General features: G+C 40.1%; 1 protein-coding gene across 1 annotated transcript; it reads right to left on the reverse strand.

The window, feature by feature from the left end:
• Positions 1 to 20900: 20900 nt before the first annotated feature.
• Positions 20901 to 25829, reverse strand: LOC116100865 (calcitonin gene-related peptide 1). The gene is made up of 5 exons (XM_031384583.1): positions 25685 to 25829; positions 24644 to 24738; positions 23927 to 24067; positions 21826 to 22009; positions 20901 to 21313 (listed from the first exon to the last, which is right to left on the reverse strand). The coding sequence occupies exons 2-4, from the start codon at positions 24727 to 24729 to the stop codon at positions 21850 to 21852; spliced, it is 387 nt and encodes a 128-aa protein (XP_031240443.1). The 5' UTR covers positions 24730 to 24738; positions 25685 to 25829; the 3' UTR covers positions 20901 to 21313; positions 21826 to 21849.
• Positions 25830 to 26199: the final 370 nt, after the last annotated feature.

Raw genomic sequence — 26199 nt, forward strand, 5'->3', positions numbered from 1 at the left:
TCCTTCTTAAAAGGGGGAGTCAAATACCCACGGGAGGAGTTGCGGAGATTAACTATGGAGCAGAGACTAAGATAAAATTCTATCCAGGGACTTTCAGAACAGACCTTCGGTAGCACAGGAACCATTCCCAATAATCAACAGAGGGGATGTTTTTGCATAGCAGAAGAAACTATCATCCATAGACCCAAAGAAACTGGGTAATAAGGAGGTCCCAAGAGAGGATGCACAGATCTCACTCAAAGGGGAAACTACATTATCATCAGAGGTAGAAGGAAAAGGAACTAGGTAGGAGAGGGAGTGAGGAGGGGAATTGGAGGTGTGAGGAGAGGAGGTAGGAGAGGGGTGGGAGTAAGAAAGGAAATCAGTGGGGGGGGGGCGATCTCTAGTAACTAGCTGGAGGCCTGGGACAGAAAAGGATATGGGCTTGAGCATGGCTGCGACTGAAGTGGCCATCTGTAGTCGGGCAAGGCTTCCCAGAGGAGGGAGGGGGACATCAATCCACCCACGAAACCTTCAACCCCAAATTTGTCTTTCATACAAGATATACAAGGATGAAGATGGAGCAGAGACTGTGAGGAGAGATACGTGTGATATGAAAGAACAAAAAGCCTGGGACACGATGATCATAGGTAATAGGAGGGTTGGGGAAAGATGAAGGGAAGGAGAATCTAATAACACACATGTTGTTTGAAAGTGTCATCATATCTGACACCCTTCATACTAACTTTAAAGTAAGATAAAATGGCTTTTAACTTAAAGGGGAAAAATAAGAATGACCAAAAAGAGTACTTTCTTTCAACCATGTGGGTCCCAGGGGCTGAACTTGGGTTTTCAGGCTTGGCGGTAAGCACCTTTATTGACAGAGCCATCTCACCAGCCGCATGGTCACAGTTCTTCCATATATCTCATGACAACTGACTATCCCAAGTAAGCCCTAGGACCCTTCTGTGCATTATAGCAAAGTCTCTGGAAGTCACACTGTGCTTGAAACTATTTTGTGGAAATATGGCATTTTTCTAAAGGATAAGGATTTTATCCTGCTTCAGGACAGAATGCCTTTATTACACTTGAGAGAACTTTGAGAAGTTGAAATGAGAAAGAAAGTACCTGGGGTCTATTAGGTGAGTTCCTAGGTAGAGGTGCTTGTTGAGATTGGATCCCCGTGAGCCAAGGCAGCCTAAAAATAGATGTTAAGCCATTACTATACAACAAATATTACATTTATTTTTCATACTAGAGAAAAAGAATTGATTGCCCCTTGGCAGAGACCAGAGGTCATTTTGACTAAAGCTACCTTCTTAAAGTTTAGTGTTACAAAGTGGCTATAATTTGATAACATCCAATATCAGTTTTGTGGTATGATCAATCAAAAAGTTTTGGGGTTTGATGCAGATGTTTTTGAGCATGGTGAATAGTTGTGGGAAAAGGGAAGAAAGGTCAGAGGTTAGTGGCTGACCAATATAACACCATATTAAATCCTCACTTTTTATGCATGTAAGAAATGTTTTATTCATCAATTATAACCTTCTAACTTTATAATACTCTACTGTGAAATATAGTCATTTTAGAATAGCTTAAAGAATTCCAAAGTCATTTTCCCTAAGTCCAAGACATTAATGTTGAAAATTAATAAGCACTGTACCTTAAGCAAATGACTCACAGGTGTTGTTGCTATGAATAGACATAACTCTAGTACAAGAACCATTAGAGTAAATTGGATAAGTTTAATGTAGAGAGAATTTGGACATATATCAGGTTTTATAAATCACATGCAAAAATTACACTTGGCAAGATCTTTGAATTTGTAAGTTATGATATGGAGCTAGGCTGGGAAGATATCTGTGCCTCTGAAAGAAGAAAATATGAGATGTGATCTGAAATTTAAATTTTCAAGCTTTCAAATACAATGTTTTACTTCAGTTTTAATATATAGAGAAACACATTAAAAATCCCATGTGGATATTTTCCTACCTCTTCAACATAATCAGAAATGTGTTGTTACTTTAATATTTAAAGAAATTATCATGCCTCAAGTAAATAATGATCTCCAGACTTATCAGAGGAGAATATACTAGTTTCCAATTTAAATTCTTGTTGTTCAGTGTCTATCAACTGAAATACTAAACCATTCAATATCTGAAACTACATGAGCAGTTTCAACAGAAGTTTAGGTGAATAAATAGGAAAGCTTTTATTAATAATTTTATTTTATTTTCAGTGTAAATTAATTTATCATGAACTGGCCATATTCCCAGACAGAAAAATAGAAGCAAGCATAAATTAACACTTGGAGATCTAAACTTGGTCCAATAAAATTCCAGTGATCCAGAAAGAATAAACTAAGAGTTTTTTTAATTACAAAATATGCTTGGCATTGTAAGTAATTATAGATAATAAATGATTCATTTTCTTAAAAGAGAGAGAGAGAGAAAATGAACCCATGAGACTGTTTTTCCCAAAAATGATAGAGTAGTCATATTAGCCAAGAGCACAGAAAACTGTTTGGTGCCTTCAACATGTAGTGTTGTATCCTTTTACTGTTTAATGATTAGAGAATTCACAAAACTTTATTTTAGGCCAAAAGAGGAAAACAAAGAGAAATGAGAAACATAAAAAACAGACATACTTTATGTGAAATCAGACAGACAGTCTTGAAAAAGTAGAGAAATTAATGGGTTTAAGGTCAATTTGTCTAATATCTTTACTTCATGTAAACTTTTGTTGGTTTATATCTGTTGTGTGTAATGATAGATTTCATAAAGACATTTCAGTGCAGTGTAACATGGACTTTTATCATTTCTTTCATTTTATTTCTTTCTTCCTCACTTCTCACTAGTTCTATTTGTTCTTCTGTTTTCACTTCTACTTTTATGTCATATCTTTATAGACAATTTATGCATATATATATATATATATATATATATATTTAAGACCTATGAATGAGACATTTGTCTTTTTAGCTTGACTTACTCCATTCCTGCAAATGACATAATTTTTTTCATTATGGCTGAATAAAACTCAATGGTTTATATATTTTCTTTGCCCATTGTTTTGTTGACAAATAATTAGAGTGATTCAATCACTTGGCTTCTGTGAATAGCCCTAAACAACTATAAATATATAGGTGGCTGTTGTGTGCTTAGAGTCCTGCAGATGTATACCCAGGAGTGATATAGCTGGGTCATTTGGTAGTTTTATTTTCAGTTTTATGAGGAAGTCTATAGTGAGGTTTTGTCTTACATGGTGACTTTAGAGGGTGGATACTCCATATTTATTCACTAAAATCTTCTTCTTTGCTGCCATTCAATGGGAGCCCTTATGACAACAGCCCCCTTTACCTGTTCACAGCCACAAGCACGATCTTACTATAGCTTGTAATAATGGCCACAAGCCAGTCCACATAGGGTCGCATGTTACTTTGGTCAAGGTCATGAATGGATACAAACATATGTGAACCCTTGTATTTTATATGACTAGAAGAAACACACACACACACACACACACACACACACACACAGAGAGAGAGAGAGAGAGAGAGAGAGAGAGAGAGAGAGAGAGAGAGAGAGAGAGAGAGAGAGAGAGAGAAATGCATAAGCTTTTCTAGGGGATTCAAACAAAACACTTTATCTGACTTCTGGTGACTTTCAATAAATCTTGCAGTTAATCTGAACCTTCTTTTATGGCCCCACTCCCTAGGCTTTTTGAGAAATTTTTAATTACTAGGTTTCTGAAAGAAAAGCATGTTATAAGTTTATTATGAAAGATCTATCCGTGAAGTTTGGTATGTAAGGAATATAGAATGCCTAGTTTACAAATAATGAAATATGCTATAATCTTTGTCATAAATTCTATAGCTAAAAGATATCACAGAATACTTTTATTGATTTTTCATGGGACTTCTGTATCCACAGACAACCTATGCTTGTAACTGATGACAGAGGATGGTTCTGCCATGAGCATGGGTTACACCATTTTTATATAGGTGAGGCAAAAGTGAAGCAGTGAAGATGTGCTGAGCTTCACTCATTTATCCATGGCTGACTTTTGTTCAATTGGACAGTAGCATAAAACATTGCATATCTACTTGCATTTTTCTGCTCCTCACTACAAAACAGAGGCAGACATGAAATACCTTAACCTCCAATATAATTGTTTTCTGCATTCTATCTATATCTTATCTATAGTTAAGGATAGACAAGTTATTATTTAAGTCTTAAGATAGGCAGTTGAGAAATAACTCAAAATAACTGTTAAAATAACAGCATAAAAGCAAGGTTGATTGGCCCCATTTGCTGATTTGTGGTGTAGGTGCTCCTGTGGTCAAGATCAAGCTATCACTGTGACATCACTAAATGAAGGTTGGGAAGTGGTGTGAATAGCACACTATTGTATAGTGTCCTCCATATCGAAATCATCCACATAAAGAACTTTCAGAAAACAAAGAGCAGTGATGGATAGTAACATTAACAGACAACTATAATCTTTGAGTGTCATCTCCTTTTAAATGTTTATTTGAGCATGGTGAGGTAGCTTAGTTGGTAAAGTGCTTGCCTCACAAGCTTGGGGATCTGGTTTAATCTCTACCATTGATGGAGGAGAAAGCCAGATATACTGGTACCTACCTGAAATCTTAGTGCTCAGGAGATGGAAACAGGGAGATCCTTGGAGCTGGCAGTCCATCCAGTCTAGACAAATCAGTGAGCTCTAGGTTCATTAACAAGACTTGTTTGGGAAAAAAAAAACGTGGACAATAATTGAGAAAGACACCAGTATTGACTTCTGTCCTCCATACACTATAAACACATACACACATATACAAATAAGTTTACATAACTCGATTGTATTTATGGCTCAATGGCATTTAGTAATTAGTTTGATATTTCTGAAAATTTAGCAATTAGCTCTCAGACGTTTATAGAAACCAGTGCCAAAACACCACTATTTATGACTCCTTTTAATTTTTTTATATTTGTTTATGCTTATGGGTGTTTTGCCTACATGTATGTTTGTATACCACATGCATGCCTGTTGCCAGCAGTGATGTCAGAGCCTTCTGGAACTGAAGTTATATATGGTTGTGAGCCACTGTGTGAGTACTGAGAGTTGAGCCTTAGTACTCCGGAAGAGCAGCCAGTGCTGTTTATCCACTGAGCCCTGTCTAACTACTCAGAATAAAACATTATACAGCACTTTTCCAGAGGCAGTAAGATCACTAGTACTCCAGTTCTTCTCCCAAGCTGTCCTTCACTATCAAAGTGATGGGGGACAAGGCTAGGTTTAGTTTGTTGCTTTGTCATAAAAGACTATATGTTTGATGATTCTTCTCTATTTTCACTTTAGCATCTCTCCAAATTCATCTGATAAAGCTCAGTCTTGACAGAAAATGAAGCATTTTTCTGATTGCAGTGAATGAATGAGAGTTGCCCTTCCATGTGTTTATTTATTCACAGTGTCAAATTTTGTTTATAGTCCTTCTAACTTGCCCCTACCCCTCCTTGATAACCAGCCGCTGGCTGAGTCACTGCCTTCACTGCTTTGGACAAAGAGAACCTCTCTTCTTAGGACAAATTGCTGTCCCTGGAAGAACTAGGATAGCTCAGATGGTTTGTTTAGACTTACATTAAGTTGTACATACAAACACCCACACTTGAGTGTACACATATATTAACACATACACACACACACAAACATACACACACACAACACACACATATTCACTCATACTATTACTATGCAGGCCAACACTAACAGAGCTTGATTATTCTCTTTTCTCTTGCTTCCAGAAATTTCCCTTCTCCATCCATGAGCTGTGGATCCTACCAATAACACTAAACGGAGAGAAAAGCTTCCTGCAGCTGGTACTGTGACTCTGCATGGGCTGGAGGGATTGTGAGTCAGGGGCTCATGCTGGCAGCTGGGGTCTCATCTTCAGCAGCTCCTGTCTCTACTGTGAAATTCAGAAATGTCCAAAGCTAAGATTCCTATCCTTCTAGTCTCTGAGAAAAGGTGGGTCAGCGCTAGTGATAAAGAGAAGGGCATTGCAGGTATAGTGGAACTTCTTCCCTCCCACATCCTCTGCAACTGATTGAGTAATTGGAAACCAAACTCCTTGCTTAATCAGATATCAGGGGCCATTGCTGTTCATAGCTAAGGTTCTAACAACTCCACAGTTAGAAAGAAACTTTAATTCTTCTAGATAGCTTGTCCTTTCTTCATCTAGCTACAGTCTTTCTTTCTAGCTTCCTTGTTAGTTTTGCTGACTCCAGGTAGCTTGCTTGGTAGACCCATGTCATCTTGTTTTAGTACATCTCCAAGATTAGGGCAGCATCACTGTTTTCTTGTGGGTTTACACAAGATGTGAGATCAGCATAAAAATAGCGGACCCAGACAGGCTTCTGCCTCTGGTGGAGATAACGAACCACAGGCTATAACGATGGTGGCTGACATACCCCAAAAGGAGAGGATCAGAGCTGTGATAATACACACATCTTACTCTGCAATTTGTCATCATCCTACAGAATTGAGCAGTAGGGAAGTTTAGAGGGTGCATGGTACCAGCTTCCCTCATTTAACAGAAAGGAAAGCTGAAGTCCAGTAAAGACTGACCTGGACATGCCACACAAGGCAAAGCAAAGCAGGAATGGGAAGCTAGACTCTTTTATTTCTAATTCCTACCTTGGTCAACCATCGTTTCCATGTTATATACTGTGAAATTGGATGGTATTATCTGCTTGAGAATATATGCCTTTTCAGCTCAGGGGTAAGGACCATTGGTGTGAAGGCATGCTCACAACGAGCTATGGTAGATACAACTACTTAGTCTCTTCATTCCCATTCTCTTGCAGAGCTCAGAAATTTGAGTAGAGATGGGGCCACCGATGGGAGTCAGGTCTATTTCCAAAAGCTACATGATCCCAGCAGAAACACAGGAAGAAGCATGGACTCCAAAAGAGGTTGCTGCAGCCTGTGTTCCTTGTAACTTACTGACTCAACCGCACACTCTTCAGTATGAATCCCGACTCTCAGGACTATATTCTGAGTATGCAAGCATTTCACTAAAAGCAGGCTTCTGTTGATACTTCCGGAAGTGACGATAGGGAATCTTAGGTTCCATCTGTAAGGACATGTATTTGCCTCCTGTCTTGGCCTTCTTTCTAAAATGCTACTTAATCTTAACTCTTCTGTCAACATTTATTTAGATATTTCCCATAACCATTTTAATCCTTGACTTCCTTTACTCCAAGATTAGTATATAATTCTCCCATTTTTTTTTAAATGCACTCTTTCTGGTTGTACTTTTGCAGAGTATCAAGTGGTAAAAGCTAGTTTTTAAATTTCCTTTGTATCTGTGAGTGACCTTGAATTGTGATTGTCCTATTTTCACCTTGCATGTGCTAGGATTACAGGTAGGTGATACCCATCCTACTCAATATACCATCGTATACACCACCATACTTAATTCAGTAGCTTTAAAACAGGAATTGCACATTATTCTTTTATAGAAAACATAGTAAGCTATTAGCATCCTGGAAGTTCTGAGTGCTTTGTCAAACACTACTAAGTAAAATAAGGTAATTAAAGTATGTAAGAGGAGACATAAGTGTTATCTAACTATAATCTTATTGATTAAGATACAAATAAAGTGAGCTATAATAAAAGTAATGTGTAAATCTTGTTGTTTAGGATAGGGTCTTCTAATCAGTAGCATTATCAGCTTCTGTTATCTAATCCTGCAGTGGTAAGCCCTAAACACAGGCACATATGAGCAATACTAAATGGATTCAGCAGGTATGTATATATGTGTGTGCACACATGTGCATATGTGTGTGCATGTGTGTGTGGGTGTAGTGTGTATAACAGTAATAAATAAATAAATACATAAAATAAGATATCATGAATTTGAGAGAGGGTGGGAACATGCGAAGAGTTGTAGGAGGAGAGAAAGGGATAGAAATGATGGATATAAAATTTTAAAAAGAAAAAATTGAGGACACATGTTGTGTAGGGATGGAAGGAGGGATGTTGGATCTGGGAGAAGTTAGTGTAAGTGGTGAATTTGGTCAAAATACTATGTATGATGTTCTCAAAGAATTAATAGATATCTTTTAAAATGATAAAATGGGAATTGCAGAATGTCTGGCGCCAGCATAGAATTTGATCAAATATAATTGCACCCAAGTCACCTGATGATGTTAATGCTACTGGTACATCTCGAAGAGTACCGTTTTTTTTGGACACAATGAAAGGGATACATCTACTTCAGTGGTGGGCTACCATTGAGAGTATCGCAGAAGAGGTACATGTGCACTGGAAAGGGGAAAATGGATAACTTCACCCAGAAGATCCAGCAGAAGACATAACACAAATAAGTCACAAGAGTTTCAAAGGGTATTTGGGGAATTCAGTTAGCAGTTATGTAGGGAAATGGGTGAAGATGAAGATGAAAATATAGATTGGGATGGTGTTTGGAGAAATATTTTCTGCTATGCAAAAAACCTATAGGTGACGAGGTGACAGGTTCAGCAATTTCTTTAGAGGAGCAAGGACATGCTCTCCCTTACTGGAAAAGAGATTGAATGGGAGAAAGCTCAGTATATTGCTTAATTTCATTGTTCTTGTAAACAAAAGTAACTTCAGGAGTCAAGAGTTTATTCCAGCTCACAGTTTGAGAGTACAGTCTATCATGGCAGAGAAGTCATAGCAGCAGGACCTTGAGACAGCCAGTCATGTCCCATCCTGGCGCTGGGGGTAGGGAGAACGCTTGTGCTCCACTGGCTTTCTGCTCTTTGTTCACTTTGGGATCCCTTTCAGCACCACTCACACTTAGTGTGGGTCTTCCCATCACAGTCACTTAAACTGGAACTCTGTTACAAGTATGCCCAGAGATTTGTCTCCTAAGTGATTCTAGATCTTGTCATGTTGGCAATCGATATTAACTATTGTGGTTTGAATGACAAGGGCCCACATATGTTCATATATTTGAATACTTTGAAGCTAGTGGAACTGTTTGGGAGGGATTAGGAAATGTGACATTGTTGGAGGAGATGTGACACTTTTGAAGTTTCAAAAGCCTACACCATTACAGTTAGCTTATCATTTGCCTCATGGTTGTTGTCTCGATAGGTTAGCTCTTAGATACTGCTTCAGCACTGTGCCTGCCTGACTGCTGCCTGACCCTGCCATGATAGTCATGGACTCATCCTCTGAACGGTAAACAAGCCCCCAATTAAATGCTTTCTTTCCTAGATTGCCTTGGTCATGGTGTCTCTTCAGAGCAATAGAAAAGTAACTAAGACAACGATCACACTAAACAATAACAAGAAGACTGTAGGAGTTTATTGAAATAATCTAGGTTAGCATGAATAAGAATTGGAACTAAAGCAAAGGCTGCAGGGATGTGCAATTTTAAGCTGATATATTTGTAGCAATCTGTTATGTGGTAATGGATGACTAACATATATTTTAATACCTGAAAATGGGCTGGTGCTGAGTGATAGTAGTTGTGAAACCAAAGAGAAGGCAGAAGCTAGAAGAACTCTGAAAATAATGCATGATATAATTTAAATTGTTTTGTGAGGACACTTCATAGAAACCCAGATTTTAAAGTCAGATCTAGTATGGAGGGTTGAAGAGCAAGTAAGAAGTGTGCTATTGGAAAGTAGATTTAAAAATTCTCACCATTTAGCCACAGACACACCAAACTCACCTCCTGTAGTTATGTGGAAAGTGGAACTTATAAGTGAAGAGCATACATATACAGCTAAGAAGGATCTCGAGCTTAGTGATGAAAGTAACATTTGCTTTCTTCTTGTTGTTTATGCCTCAGAAGAAAGACGTAAATTGAAGAGAGATCTGTTGAATAATAGTAATAATAATTTAAAAAAAAACAGGACCTATGCATTTGGAAAATTTCAGCCTTTCTAGGTGACCAAAGATATTTGAAATTAAAAGCCTCAGTATTGGGATAGTATGGTTAAGTGAGAAGTCTGAGCTTGCTGTCATAGTTGCTAATGTCTCATAAGGAGGAAGCAGCATTGTAATCACCACCTTAGTTCCCTGAAGACTGGAGTTTTATTAGATCAGCGTGTGCAGGCTCTTTCAGGAGATTCAGGATGTATTTCTTTCAATCAAACTGGGGGTGGGTCTTTAGGAGCTTTACTGGCATTTTTCCTCAGACACTGAGGAGGATCCAAGGATGAAGAATAGATTACTTGTGAGTGTCACCTTTGTATAATGGAGCAATTCCTTGTAAAATCTACAGAAGGCCAAAAAGTTTCTTAAAAGATTGTTTCAGCAGAAAGAATGTCAGATTGAACCAGGAAAGATGGGGAAAGCTACAGAATTAGAGGAAGCTTCTACATGCTCAACACTCTGATTGGAGGTCTGGGGAGATGGCTCAGTGGGCTTAAGTACTTGCTGTACAAGTTTAAGGAGCAGATTAAGCATGCCCAGCCCACATGTGAATGTCAGAAAGGCACGGAATTCTGATTGTGGTCCTAGCACTCAGATAGTGAGCATGGAACTCTCTGAGCAAGTAAGCTAGCAAGACTAGCCAAGTCAGTAAGTTTATAAAGTTGAGAGACTGTACTTCAATGTATACTATGAAGAATGATTGAGAAAGATGTCCTAGACCAATCTCTGTCCCCACTTGCACCAGTACTCACATTTGTGAACATGAATACACCATACATGAACAAACACATACATATCCCACTTTAAAATAGAATGCTTATCTATTATGATGTATCCATCTTGGTGTTTCAAGATGAGTGTGTTGAGAACAAATAATATATCTTTTTAATTTTTCAGGTCCATAAATGGAGGGAAACTGTGTTCCAGCTGTTGTACTTTAAATAGATTATACCCAGGAGTTTCGCTGGTACCCAGAACTGATTTAGATGATGAAATATTGGCTTTTGAACTGATGCTATAATGAAATGAGACTCTGGGGAACTTTGCAAAGCAGTGAATGTATTGCTTGTGGGCAGTGTGTGAATCACTGAGGATCAGGAGTGGCATCTGCTATGCAGAATTAATTCTAAGACAGCTTCAAAATTTCCACTCCCTTTTATTCCCCAACTATGTGATGTCTTCTTGGGAGAACTTTCAGCAATACAACCCTTCTCTACACATGCACTTTTGCCTTTATTTCAACATGGGGGCTTAGCCATGGCAGACCACATGCTGCCCTCTCTTGATTTTGATCCTATAATAAATTCTAATATCTTAATGTAGTTTATAAAACTATCCAAATCTAATCTAGTAGCTCCCAAGACTGGCAAAAGTACAAAAAAAAAAAAAAAAAAAAAAAAAAAAAAAAAAAAAAAAAAAAAAAAAAGGCAAGCAAGCAAATCTTGTCTTTCCACTTTACTTGTCTGTGCCCAACTTTACTATATTTTATATTTGTAGAACATGATTTGGAGCTATATGTGGTAATATTTAACTGGTTTAAATGTTTAACTGGTAACTCTCTGTAACAAAAAGATAGATTTGTAGGTTAATCAATTTCCATTGTATAAATCAAGAGTGAGTTCATATTTCCAGTGAATCCAGTGAATATCACGGGACGCAGAGTTAGAAAGACATGCTAAAAACTGGATTCCATGAGCTGGTCTGGACAAGCACCATCGGTCTAGGAAGACCACGCTTGTATATGTAATGTGTGCGACTGCTTGCTCTCAGTTCTCTCCCTGTACCTCTTTCCAACACTCTTAACCTCAAATGTCTAAGGGTTTCTTCCCATGTTTGTATTCTGTATGGCTATGCTGTACAGCGCATTCCTTTTGCTAGTTATATTTCATGTTAGTACTTTATGTCAGTCTTTTCTGTTCATATACCTGTGAGATCAAGGACTATGTCTTTCTTATTTAACATGTCTCCATCAGCCAGCAATATTTGATACCTTGTAGATTTGAAGGAAATTTTGTTTCCTTTATCCCTTTGGGACCTCTACTTTGCAGAGGTAAGAGGTCTGGTCTTTGCTGAATGAAAGTGGGGAAATTAAATTTAATGCCTTAGAGTTGCCACTATGAGAATGAAAATTAATACTAACTATGAAGATGTAGTAGATACTTTTCTTATTACTGTAAAATACCTAACAGAAGCATAGAAAGCTTTATTTTGAAATTTCAGAGTTGTCAGTCCATCAGAGCATGGAGGATATAATAGCTGAGTAGTACATACCATGGTGACCAGGATGCAAAAGAGAGGAATATAAGAAGACGTGATGGCAAAGTCCAAAGAATTACCGTTCAGTGGGTACTTCATTCAGTTAGACCTACCTCTCACTTTGCATCATCTTCCAATAATATTATCCTATTGAGAATCACTCACAGGATAATTTCACTGATTGGATCAAAGTCTTTATGATCTAACCATCTCTGGAAACATCAGATAGATGCCTAGGGTCTCTTAAGTCACTGATAATAACACTGAGCATGACAATACAGGAAGATAATGGGTTGTTTGCTGACCTTGATTCCATACAATGGTTAAAGTTACAAATAGACACAAAGAACATGTAATTGTATGATCACAGAATAGGTAGCTAATGTGTTTGACCACTGTTTGGGGATGATCTGATTTTCTCTTGGGAACCAGATGAGCTGGGAACTAACTAAGCTGAAGCTATATCTGCATCCCTGCTCTGGGAGGGTATCTGGTTGTCTTACAGAAATCTTGTGACATCCAGTCACCTTCTCAGAAGGTGCTACTGTCATTCATCATAGGACTCAGTAATTTCCTGATAAATTACCAATGATTTTCATTTACTTAAGGAAGAAATGACATGATCTAGATCCTCATTCAGATTCCTGTTATATTTTACTTATCCAGTTTTGTTCAACTGACAAAATCATATGTATACTTAAATACCCTATATGAAACCATTTTTTCCCTAGGAAAGTCTTTCTATTTGAGTTAAGGTAGACAAAGTCTCCTGTGCCTCCTTCAAAGACAGAGTTTATCCTTTGGTTATAATTGCATCCTTGCTTATGTCACAAATACTTAGTTAATGCCAGCACTTCTGGAACAAAATGTTGTAATTTAAAGCAAAATAACTGAAGTCTTTCTGTCAGTGTCTAAGAATAGATATTAAGTAATCAAAATAATAAGTTAAAATGAAATGGTGACTGAAAGGTAGTTATATCTCTACCTTTTAAAATCCAATAAGAAATAAATATAACCTAGACATGGGGTGGTAGCCTCTAAAGGCTTCCCAAAGGAAACAATGCTTAGCTGAGATATGAAAAATGAGTGAGAGTTAACTTTGAATAGACAATATAAAGAAACTATCCCAGGGCAACATCAAGTAGAAAGATCCCATGTCTGGATGACCATGTTGAATGTAGCACACTCAAAGAAGGTTAGTATATTTGGAGTTCAGTGGGTGGTAGGGAGTGCATGTAAGTCATGGAACTGAAGCAATAGTCAGCTGTTATATCGTTGCAGTTTGTAGACTATGCTAAAGGCATTGTGCAAGACTTAGCATATTGTTGGCACTGATTATGTAGGCAAGACACCACTCCTATGAAGTTCTTAGATCTACAGATGAGCCAAGCTCTCCAGGAAGTCCCTAAAGTACCCCTCTTTATGGAAACCATTAATCTTATCATTGTGCTGGCAAGTCTAAGTGAGAAAGATGAGTCCAGACTTATAGTGCTTGGCTCAGGGCCCTGCCTGAGAGAAGGGCAAGACATTCGTTAGCTCTACCCATCACATCAATGCAGCAACAGCTACAGAAATACCCAGAAAGGTTTCACTAGCAGAAGATATTTCTGGGGATTGAAATAGTTAAAGAACTTTATTTCCTACCCCAAGATACATTTTGACAGGGAGTAGATAAAAGTCTAGGGTAAAGCTAGCTAATATATCTCATAGAAATCCAAGCTTGGTTGGACTAGCTATCAATTTCACTGTGAAGATAAAAAGTTATTTTATTTGCTCATCTGACAATTAAAATCCAGTCTTTATGGAGGTGAGTCTTCAGCTGGAGGGTCAGCTCAAGAGTGTGCAAACCAAATGAAGTACTAGGGCATAGAATGGGCTCTGTTAAGTCATGGGAAGATGTTGCCAGGAACTAGACTGATCTAGGAATGGAATTAGGTACCCGTGGTGTTTTGAATGAGAATAGTCTCCATAGGTTTATATATGTTTGAATGCTTGGATACCAGTTAGAATAATTGTTTGGAAAAGGTTAGGAGTTGTGGCCTTGTTGAAGAAGGTGTGTCACTGAGGGTGGGCTTTGATGCTTTAAAAGCCTATGCCTAGCCCAATCTCTGTCTGTCTTTGTTTCTCTTTGCCTCTGCCTCTGTCTCTCTGTCTCTGTCTCTCTACCTCTGTTTCTCTGTCTCCACGCCTCTGTCTGTTTCTGTCTGTCTGTCTCTCTGTGAGTGTATACATGTGTATGTGTGTGTACGCACGTGTATGTGTGTGTATGCGTGTCTGCATGCTGCATATGGATCAGTATATAAAGCTCTCAGCTATTGCTCCAGCACTATGCCTGCCTCCTTTCCACAGTGTTAATTATGGACTAACCCTATTAAACTGCAAGCAAGCCTCCAGTTAAATGCTGCTCTTTATAAGGGTTGCCTTGGTTCTGGTGTTTCTTCACAGCAACTGAACACTTAACTAAGACAGTATCTCAGAGAACACCTTACATTTTCAAAAATTAACCAGAAGATGACTTGTTAAATGTTGGGAATGTGAGTTGGTCTATGTAATCATAAACATTTCCTCTTACTGTGAGGACTGCAAAGTCAAAAAGAATGACTTGAAGCAGTTGTTGAAGGATAGAAAGAGATGAGACATCAGAAGGGGAAGATAGTGCTAATAAAAGCACTCACTACTAAGAACAAAAGGGTTTAGCTTCATTTGGAGTAGAATCCACTTATGCCATTGCATTTATCATGGGCATGTGGACCAGGTAGCAGGTAAGAGGATTCTGATCTGTCATTTCTGGAAATAATGACCTCCAGCTTGAACTTGGATTTTCATATCCAGCAAACTCAATAGGATGTGCTTTTCAGATTTGAGGGGTTGAGCTGGCGTTATCGCAGTTTGGAGGGGTATTTACTTGTTTCACGTGTTGTAGCACATTATTTTTAGAACTTAACAGTTCAGACAGCAGATACTCTGTTGCAGTTTCCCAGTGTTAGGAAACTGAGAGAGCCTCAGTAAGGCTGGGTCTGTTTTATGAAGATGCAGTCAGATGCTTATATAGGACTGGAATCATCGGTAGGTTCACAGGGCGGGAGAGTTCACATCTGACCTTATATGCTGGTGTTAGAAGGGTGACTCCTTCTGGCAATTGTCCAGAGACCGTTCCCTGGCTTACTTGATGTAGCATATGGCATTCCACACATAGAATGACCTAGAATTGAGACAAGTGTGATAAATCATATGAAAAATAGTGTTCTAAAAGGAATTGAGACCGGAATATAGACATAGAGATCAATTACAACTAAATAATAAGCAGATAATCTATTGATTCAAAATGGGCAACATATTTAAGCAAAAGTAGAAAAACTGATGAGTTGTTAAAAAATGCACAGGATACTTATCAAGAGTGAAAATTTAGAGTTTGATGATATACTATTACAGAATCATAGGGATAGCTAAAACTAAAACAAAACGAAAGCCTGCAGACAGCAAGCTTTAAAATAGAAAGCGTATAAAATAGAAAGGTCCTAATTTTCTGCTGGGAATGTGAAACAGCATAGTCATCAGAAATCAGTTTAGTTGTTATGACCAGTGAGCGTATAACTCATAAGAATTCACTCAAGAGAAGTAGTTTCACCTGTTCCTACCTAAATGTTCGTAAGACAATCACTCAAAATAACTAAGACCTGGAATCAAATCGAGAGTTCTCCAACATGCTGTGGTATACAATGGAATGTTATTTAACCTGTCTCACTGAAATCTTCAAAATGTAATGCATGACAAATCCCCCAAATATCCATATATCAATTGTATAACCATATAAATATATCTTGTGCACATTATGCTAATGAGAAGCTAGAGGCAAGAAGGTATATGTACTTGTGTGCTTTTTTTTCTTTTATCTGTCTGTCTGTCTGCCTACCTGTCGGCCTGCCTGCCAATCATCTATCTGCTATCTATCTAGTTTATCTAAAAATGAGTCCAAAGTGATAGAAATGGAATCAATGATTTCTTGGATAGTATTTCAGGAATGGTGACTTCAGAGTGGTGTGACGAATATCTGTAATGATGAAAACATTCTGTAGATTTGTTATGATAATTATATGAGTTTATGCTCTATATATGTTTCATGAAAGTTGACTTCTCAAATAAGAAATATATATTGTAAAGCATTAGAAATACAAAAGATAAGTCACAAGAACAAAGTGGCCTCTGGAAATTTTATTGACTTATTTTAGTTTCCTGGGATTATCTTTATAAAATAACATGCAAAACAATGAAATTTATGACTGTAATTACATATATAGATTATATTTAGATAAACTACTCTAGATTTAAATTTTCTACCGTAGGAAAAATACTTTAAATTTCTTTAAAATATGTGTGGCAAATGATCATATTATAAGTATTACATAAGTAAATTTCCCAAATAAAAATATTGTAGAGACAATTTTATCAAAACATAGTATCAAAACCTAGATTTGAAAGATAGATGTATAATTTTTAAAATTAATTTAAATCATAAAATGTTCTACATAATAACTTTTTTCTTTACTTCTTGCAATATTTACTGGTTATTTTATTTATTTCCATTTCAAATGTTATCCTCTTCCTGGTTTCCCCTCTGCAAAGCCCCCATCCCATCCCCCTCCTCCCTGCTTCTAGAAGGGTGCTACCCCACCTATCTCCCTGCTTCCACCTCACCACCCTAGCATTTCCCTACACTGAGACATAGAGCCTTCACAGGACCAAGAGCCTCCCCTCCTATAGATGCCAGATAAAGCCATCCTCTGCTTTATATGCAGCTGGAGCCATGGGTCCCTCCATGTGTACTCTTTGGTTGGTGGTTTAGTCCCCGGGAGCTCTGGGGGGTTTGGTTGGTTGATATTGCTTTGCGTGCATATTTACAGGGATGACCATTTTGTATTGGCTAGTTAACTCTTAAATCTTAAGTAACTTGAAATCAAAACAAAAGTTATAATTTAAAATAGCAAATACCAAATGGTCATCCCTGTAAACATACACGCAAGCAACATTACCCTGAGCAGGTTGTATTTCAAATATAAATGTATTTATGTGAATATATATATATGTTCAACAAGGAATGGAAAAAGAGGACATGAATTTGAATGAGCATGGATGAGTATATGAGAAGGTTCAGAGGGATGAAAGGGAAGTGAGAAAAGTTGTATTTGTATGATAAGCTAAAACTAGAAAAACAAAGTACATCTCAAGATGTACTATATTATTAAAAATGAACTCGGGGTAAAAAACTGTAAATATTTCACAATTAATTAATTAATTATCAAAGGCCTACCGTGTTCTAGGAACTTGTCTAAAGTTAAGGGAATAGCTATAAATATATGTATATGACTTCCCATTTCAGTTATATGCTAGTAGAAGAACACAGAAAATAAATAATACATGTATTTATTTTAGAAAGTGATACATTTTGTAAATAAAGATAAATCTTAATATAGTAGCTAGGACATGAGCAGAGATGGTAAGTTATTTTGAATATGCTGAAGGCATCTCTGGAAAGTTGGTGTTTGGGCAGTCTTGAAGGAAGAGAGACTATCTGGTGTCAATCCTGTCACACTGAGACAGTCATTCAAATGGAGGTAGCCTGCTCTAGGCAGAGGGGGTGGAATACATATTTCTAAAAAGTCCCCAAGAAAATGGAAGTGGATTAGGCATTGGCAAGAAGAAAGGTTGAAGGAATGGTTAGGGGTCAGATTGTGTGCTATCTATAAGGTCACCATACGTTGAATGAGGGAGTTTTAGAAGGCTTTGCATAGAGGATATACAAGCACTGACTTATTATTTAAAAGGTTTACTCCAGCATAATGGACTCCCTGTATCCATCTGCTCATGCTGTTGTAAAGAATACCACAGGCTGAGTAGCTTGAGCAACAGACTCTACTGTCCCATCCGAAGGCTAGGAGTCCAAAACTACAGTATCCAGGTTAGTATCTGCTAAGGGCTCTTTTCTTGGATTACTGTGTCCTCAGCTAGAATCTTCTCTGTGTATAAGGAGAGTGACAGAGAGCATTTCCCTTCTTAAAAGGATAGAAGTTTTGTCAAATTGGAACCCTACTCTTGTTACCCCACTTTACCTTAATTAGATTCTAAAAGGCTACCTTCAAATGTAGTCAGTCACTTGTTGGGTTAAGGTATCCACATATGAACTAGAGAAAGACACAGTTTAACCTCCCAAATCTTATGAAGTACTTTTCTGTTGTCACAATAACACAAGAATGAGGACAAGGTCAGTAGATTATGAACATTACTTTTTCCTGCTTGTGGGTTTGTGGGTAGTGCTAGAGGTGAACTCAAGTAGTGCTGACTGGGATTGAATCTAGGCTAGAGGTTAGAATTAGTTCCATATCTCATTTTGGATACTATGACAAAGAGTAACTTTGCAAAGCATGAGGCTGGGTGTGTTCTTTTCATGAAAACAAAGAAAACTCAAGAGCACAAAATTCAGCTACACAAACACATTTCAGACTTCTATTTGTCTTTAGACTACAATATTCTTTTAGCTACGACAGGTCATATGGTTAAGCCCAGAGTCCTTGAAGGGCAGAGGAGTCAACTTCACCTATCCCTGAGGCCATGGCAGGATGAGAGTACATAATATTTCTCTAGCATGGTGAAGGGTTGGGAGCATTTATCCATTTAGTCACAGCATATACAGTGCATCCCTGACTGTTTATTGGCACTAGAAGACCTCTCTTTCCTGGGATGGTCCATGTAGCATGTCAAGAGTAAACAGTGATGCTGCATCCACACTGAAAACAATTGTTCCTACAGTGTGATATCACCTGCGGTGCCGACAATAGCTATTGATTCTTAGGTTTCTGAGCCACTGAACCTGATGCTGCTTGAGGGTTCAAGTCAATTATTTTTTCACTCTGTGGACCCCTGAGCCATCTTGAAAGTATCCATAGGACTCTGGTGTGAATTCAGTGTAAGCATGAAGTAACCCTAGGCACAAGACTAAAATATTTTTGTTTTCCTTACTTTTAACTTATTTACCTAATCATAGGTGTCATACCTAGTGTGTTCCTTGCCTTTCTGCTGATCATAATTACTCACATGGTTAAGAAGGATGGATTAGCTTGTGTACACAATTAAGTAGTGCACAATGGCTTTAGGAAGGAAAACAGAATTGTTAACAAACTCGTGGCCACTGAAGATTCTAGTCAACTGAAAGATTCATTATCCAAGAGATAACTGAGGGTATCTTGGGCAATTAAGAATGAGGAAAACTAGACCAGAAGAAAGCTGAGACTTGACCACAAGCATAAATGGCAAGATTTAACTACATCACTCACTCATCAGTTCAATAACTATTTGCTGAGTTTTGTCTGGCTCCAGATACAGTGTTCTTTAACTTTCATAAGAGCAATTAATAAAATGGACATATTGTTAGTTTGTTTATGGTGGAGGGCACAAATAATAAACAAAGTAAGAAAAACTATGGCATGGTAAAAGATAAAGTGGTAAGGAGAACACCAAATAAAACAGAGGTGTGCTAAGGGGTGTAGGGTGCAGTTTCAGGAAGATGACCTAAGTAACATTTGAGTGAAGGGGGTCACTGGGTAAATGTTTTGCACAGAGTGACCCTAGCCAGTGTGTACTAACAGTGGTGAATGCTGTGAGATAGGAGTTGAGAAATACTCAAGCCAGTGTGAGGGAGGGTAAGAGATGCAGCTAGGCAGATGATGGGGCTGGGTATGGGAAGAGAAGTTTGAACTTTCAAGTTACTGCAGTGTCTCAAGTGTTTTTCTGGAGAGATGAGTGGTGGAAGCATTTTAAACATAGGAGAGGCTGTTCTTTACATTGTTTACAATGGCAGCTAGGCTACTAGGTTGAATAGACTGGAGGAAGGAAGGAACATAATTCTATATGTGCCTAAGAGAATGGGTTTTCTATGTAACTAACTCTGGTTACCTGCCTTGTTTACCAGTGAGACTGGCTACCTACTCATTTGGGGCTCTAATTAGCACCTTGCCACTGGTGGGTCCCAGCAGATACCAACTATATTCTTACTGGCAAACTCCTATGTGAAACAAAGCATCGGAAACAATGACATGCCAGCTTCCTATGGGTAGCAAGTCTGATTCTGCATTATGTATCACTTCAGTCTCCCATAAGTAGAATGTAAGCACCATGCAGCAGGAATTTTCTGTCTGGTCTGCTTATTGCCCAAAATTCCCAGTGCCTAGAATAGTGGCTACATATCTAGCGGTCAGTAAGCAAATGCTTGTTAAATGTGCAAATGTCTCTCTCAGGACCTTGGGTAAGACTCTTGTACATGTCTCACATGAAAAAGTGGGTCTGGATGACACTGATGACCACTCTAGATTGGCTAGCCTTTGTTTTCCATTTAAACAAGTTACCCTTTCTAAAGGTCTTTGTAGGCCAAGGGGTACAAGAAAGGGACTTTTATGGGGAGAAAAGGCAAGGGTGAGTAAGGACAGACCCGAGAAATGAAGACTCACAGGTACCCTCTGGAGCTGGCAACCAGGTCACTCTCTGGAAATAAATGTGCACTGTCTTCTTTGACATACACGGCATTCTAATAAATTGACAAGGTTAACCAGAGACTCAGCTTCTAAGACAGCAAGAATCACCTAAGCACAGTGCCTTTGCTTCAACAGAGTGCTCACGGACACCCCCTTCCCCGCCAAAAGCTCTCTTGTGAAGCATAGTATAAGTAACAGCAAAGACTCCACTTGAGGATATCGAAAATACATTTGTTTTTAATTTTGATTACATTCACAAGTGACAACATTAAGAGTTCTTTAAGCATATGGTTCCATTGAGTCACAACGTTACCATGTGTCCCCAGAAGACCAAGAGGCAGTGTTTCACATCCCCTTGAGGTTTAGCAGAGTCGTCAACATCAACAGGATGGTTTATGGGGACCAGATTTGCTACCAGATAAGCCAGAACCATGCTGTCATGTTTATTGGATACAGAGTCACATACAACACAATGCACAATAGGCAACTTAGTCTTTAGTTCCTGTCAAAGGGAGAAGGGTTTTCAATACCAAGAAGGATGCAAATATATGTGTCTTCCATCAGCCTTTCTTATACATGACTTTATACAGGAAAAGAATTAGAGTTTATCTTTATTGTATAACCTAGGAGGAAAAAAAAAGAATAAAGTTTAGACACTCATTGTAAAGCTCTTGACATTCTTCCATTTATTTTTCTATTAATACTAGGAGATAGGTTCTGTTGATGTCCCTAGTTTATAAAGGGGGAAAACTGAGACTCAGTGAGAGTTAAGTGACCATCCAATGGTTATATACCCAGTAGAGAACCAATACAGTTCTTAAATCTGTGGCTTCTCTTACATTGTAGTGTATACTAATAGGATAATGCCATTGGCTTTCAAACCCATATGGTAGGAATATTCACAATTACAGTGATGAGTATATGGGTTCTGTATCTCCTGGTCCTAGAGCACAGCATCACAGGAGACAGGGAAAGGCAAGGCAGCCAGGCAGGGAGAAGGAAAGGTTAGGGGGAGGGAGTAACAAAAGCTGTAAGAAGGGATCTGATCCATGGGCCCAGTGACCGTCAGAGTATGGCTCATTATCCCTGAGATATGTGGACACCCATTTTCCTACCAGTTATACAAAGAAGTCACCTTCATTCTGGGGCTATTAACTGTTCAGGCCTGAAGGTCCCTGCGGCGGCGGCCGAAGGCTTCAGAGCCCACATTGGTGGGCACAAAGTTGTCCTTCACCACACCTCCCGATCTGCTCAGCAGGCCGGCCAGCCGATGGGTCACACAGGTGGCAGTGTTGCAGGATCTTTTCTGGGCAGTGACACTGATATTCAGGATGGGGTGTGGGGGGGTAAAGGGTGAAGAGAGAGAGAGAGAGAGAGAGAGAGAGAGAGAGAGAGAGAGAGAGAGAGAGAGAGAGAGGGAGAGGGAGAGGGAGAGGGTGAGGGAGAGAGAAAGAGAGGGAGAGGGAGAGGGAGAAGGAGAGGGAGAGGGAGAGAGGGAGGGAGAGAGACTGACTGTCATTGAGTTGAGGCTGGGGAGGTGTCTGCCCCATGGGACTATGATGGGAATATTGTTGCTCTCAGAAGCACCAATTAGCTCTGAGTGTTTCTTCTAAACATGGTTATCAGAACAGACAATCATAAGGCCATTAGGGGAAATGCTGTGATCCCTTCCCTTAGACATCCCCAGAGGCATTCGAAAACCCAAATGGGGTTTGGGTTGACTGGTCACGGAACACAGGGCTGTAACCGCCAAACATGCCCATATAAATACAAATAAGCCAGGATTTATAAGTCTAGAGTGAATTTTGATGCCACCTCTGAGCCCATTCACAAGGACTCTTGTCCCAGACACAAGTGGCCCTCCTTAGTAAAGTGAAACCACCCCAGGCTTACCTGAAGGAAGGAAGAGTTTGGAGCATCCAGTCCCAGCAGCGTTTACCTGTTCCTTGTCGCCTTTCTTCTTACAGCTTGAGTTGAGTCATGGGCATCACCCACCAAACTACGACGGCTTAACCTTAGGGCTAAGACTACTTCTAACCACAGGCCTTGAACTCCATGAACCCTGAGATGTGGGCTAGATCAATGACCACCATGGCTCAACTCTTTTTAGAAAAATAGTTTTATTTCCCAAACAACCAACACTTTCAGAAGCAAGACTGAGAAGCTCTACTAGGAAGCTAGATGACTGCCCTTGCTCCCTGCCATCTTCCTGGGTGATTCTCTTTCAGCCTGTGGGCCCCTTCTCCTCCCCCACTGGGGATTCCAGATACCATCCTTTGCCTCAGGAAAGCAACCAGTGATAGCCTGGAGAGTAACCAGAGAGGAACTACATGCATCAAGTTATAGGGAGAAAGCAAGAAGGAAACTAGAAAGGAGAGGAGGAGCTTAGTTGCCAAAATGGGGGTGGTGGTTTGTCTCCCAGTCCTTGGTCATATCCCTTTTCTTGCCAGGTGCTCCAACCCCAATTGAAGTTTGGGGGAAGGTGTGAAACTTGTTGAGGTCTTGTGTGTACGTGCCCAGCATGCAGGTACTCAGATTCCCACACCGCTTAGATCTGGGTCTGTCCAAGCTGCAGGAAAAAGACATGCGAGGCAGTGCCATGCACCAGGGCTGACCCTGTGGGCAGTCAACAGGTTAAACCAGCCACAGGACCAGATGTTGGGATGAGGCTGGTAGGAGGATGGTTCACTATTGGGAAGGCTTGGGGTGTGGTGGGCCAGGAGAATGTGGGGAAGGGCAGGGGAAAAGGGTGACTCTGGCATTCCATGTGCTCTTCAATCTTGCATGCTTGGCAGGGTGTTTCTCAGGGTGGACGTAGGTTAACACATGCTTTTCCATGGGTAATGCAGGAGCCTGGCCAGGGTCTGTTTCTAAGCTCGGGGTACTCAGGCAGGCAGGGATAGGGAGGGGTGCTCACCTTGGCCCTATGATCACAATGGCATCTCTGCAGACTTTAGGCTTTACCAGTCTTAACTCATGCTATGCCAGGAACTCTCCCCACTGTTAGCAGACTAATTTCTACAGTTATTCCAAACCTTCTCTTAAGTGCTTTCAGAAATACGTTTTTTAAGTGTGATTTAACCACAGTCTCACCAGATGACTTCTGTCTTCTTTGGAGCCTTAGAATAGCTGAGCCCTGTGTCCTGATAAACAGCAACCAGGTGGCTAAGTGTGTACTCTCCCACCTTCTGGATTCTGCCTTCTGTGGATGCACTAGGCAGAGTCAGGGGCCTTACCTAGAGCCCTCAGCCTCCTGTTCCTCCTCCTGCTCCAGTTCCCTGGCTTTCATCTGCATATAGTCCTGCACCAGTGCAGCCAGCAGGCGAGCTTCTTCTTCAGTGAGAGTGGCCAAGCCTGGGCTGCTTTCCAAGACTGACCTGTGGATGGGAAGCAAGTCTAGCACCAACTCTGATTCCCTGCCTGCCGCTTATACTAGAGGCTTGAGTCAGTGTCCTCATCAGGTTAGGAATTTTGCAAGTTAAATGATAAGTGCAGCCATAATCGAATGGCAAAATAATTAGTGTTGAATCTGAAGTGGGGGGGCTCATTTTAATAAGTACAGTCCATATGTGGACGAAAAATAGATTAATAGGTTATAAATTAGAGTCAGTAATATTTATTGGCAAGTTAGCAGACTAGAGTAAAATTCATGTCTCATAAGGAGTGAATTGAACAAAAAGGCTTAACTATTGACAATAAGAAAGGGGGAAAAGTGACCAAAGCATTTTGTTTGTTAAAGGGCTACTTGACATTTATGTACATCCTGTCTTTGTTTGAACATTGTATATTTCTACATTTATATCAAAAAAAGCTTCTAGTGGACTTACACGTGTGTCTATATACATGTATCTATTTTCCACAAGACAGTTGGTGTTTAAACAATCCGTATCTGTAGTTAACAGATAGGAAGTTGACCAGTCCCAGGACGGTAGGACTCCTGTCTTTACACGTACCTCAAAGGCACTGCCTGGAGGCTGCATGCCTGGTACAGGAGCAAGATGCTGACCACCAGGAAAGGGGAGAACTTCAGAAAGCCCATAATGCCTCCCTGCAAGAGAAGAAGAGCTACTTATTTATTTGTTTATTTGCACCAGTTAAAGGTTCCATAAGCCCATGGACTTGGCTTTCTGTGTGCTTCTGCCTGTGACTCCCCAACATTTTGGCTTCATACTGATAACTACATTTCTCATCATCTTTGTTCCCTCATTGACAGAGAAGACTGTACGGTCCAGTGGGCAAGTAGCCTAGGGTTTGAAAGAATCTTAGCCCTACAGATGGATGAGGGTGGTGGTGGTGGTGTAAATTGTTGGTCAATCTTACGGATTCTATGAATCCTAGGGGTCTCCTGTCTCTACATCTATCACCACAGGGAAGCATAGAGTTGTCTTCCCTTCGTGAGGCTTTTGCAGATACCTAAGAATGTGAGAAAAAGTCTATGAAGAGGGAATCTTTTTTGCCTTGAAATCTGTGAGGAAACTGACGGCTGCACTGCTCACCTGCTCCACCCTCTGGCAACTCCGTTGCCTACAAGAACCAGACTATAAAGTTCAGGCTTTATAACACTTCTCTGTTAATCCTAGGGGTCCTGAAACGGGGCTTGCAAAATAGGCAGCTGGCTCTGGTTAGCTACAGATTGGCGTTTGGCTCGGACTCTGGACCAATTTCTCAGGAAACGAATGCTGAAAGCACCGTCTAAGGAGAGCTACTCCGGACTGCGAGCGTGATGCCTAGGAGCTCAGAGCCCAAGATTGGCGGGTCAGGTGTGCAGAGAAAGGTGAGACTGGAGCCTGCGCTCTAGCGAAACTGGAGGGAGGCTCTGCGGACCAGTTCTGTCGGGATCTATGTGGATCGGGATCTGGCACGAACCACTGGTAGGACTAACGGAGACTGGGATTGTCAGGAAAGACGAGCTAAGGACTAACAGCGAGAGCAGGAGAGAGGAAGAGGAAGAGAAAAGTAGAACGACACACCTGAGCAGGAATCTTAGGGCTCACCTGATGAGCGTTGGTTTGGAGCTAAGACTGCGGGGTCCTGATGGAGCCAGGCGGTGGTTGCGGAGCGGTGACTCTTGATCTGGGCAGTGGCTCCTGTGCCTCCCAGCGCCTGCAGCTGCTCTTATTCCCGCCGCGGTGAGTTGGGAGGGGTCCCGGGGCACCGGGCAGCCAATAGATGGAAGGGCCCGGTGCCCCAGACAGATTGCGTCACCTCGGTGCTTCCAGAACTCAGAGCATCTAGCAAGATGACACCATTTGAATTTAAATTGAGGTCACTGGTGGAAGTGGGGGGTGGTAGTGGGGGATCAGTGAGAACCACCCTTAAAATTAGCGGGAATTTGGAGGGCCTTTTGACGTCAAGGTAAATTTCATCTCTTCTTTCCTTCTTGACTTTGAAGATCCCCACTCCAGTCTCTGGATCTTGGAGAGTAGAGTCCAGTACCTCAAGCACTCCTTGCTGTATGTCTGATTCTAATCATACCCCCAACCCCACCCCGGTCCGTGCCTAATCTAGA

The sequence above is a fragment of the Mastomys coucha genome, unplaced genomic scaffold, assembly GCF_008632895.1.
Source record: "Mastomys coucha isolate ucsf_1 unplaced genomic scaffold, UCSF_Mcou_1 pScaffold21, whole genome shotgun sequence".
NCBI classification, from domain to species: domain Eukaryota; kingdom Metazoa; phylum Chordata; class Mammalia; order Rodentia; family Muridae; genus Mastomys; species Mastomys coucha.

Excerpts from the sequence above, each read along its gene's own strand:
- LOC116100865 (XM_031384583.1), bottom strand. The coding sequence starts at position 24,729 with ATGGGCTTTCTGAAGTTCTCCCCTTTCCTGGTGGTCAGCATCTTGCTC. Across the intron at positions 24,068-24,643 it reads CTCCAGGCAGTGCCTTTGAG|GTCAGTCTTGGAAAGCAGCC; the intron begins GTACGTGTAAAG and ends TCCCATCCACAG. Across the intron at positions 22,010-23,926 it reads CAGGAGGCTGAGGGCTCTAG|TGTCACTGCCCAGAAAAGAT; the intron begins GTAAGGCCCCTG and ends CCTGAATATCAG.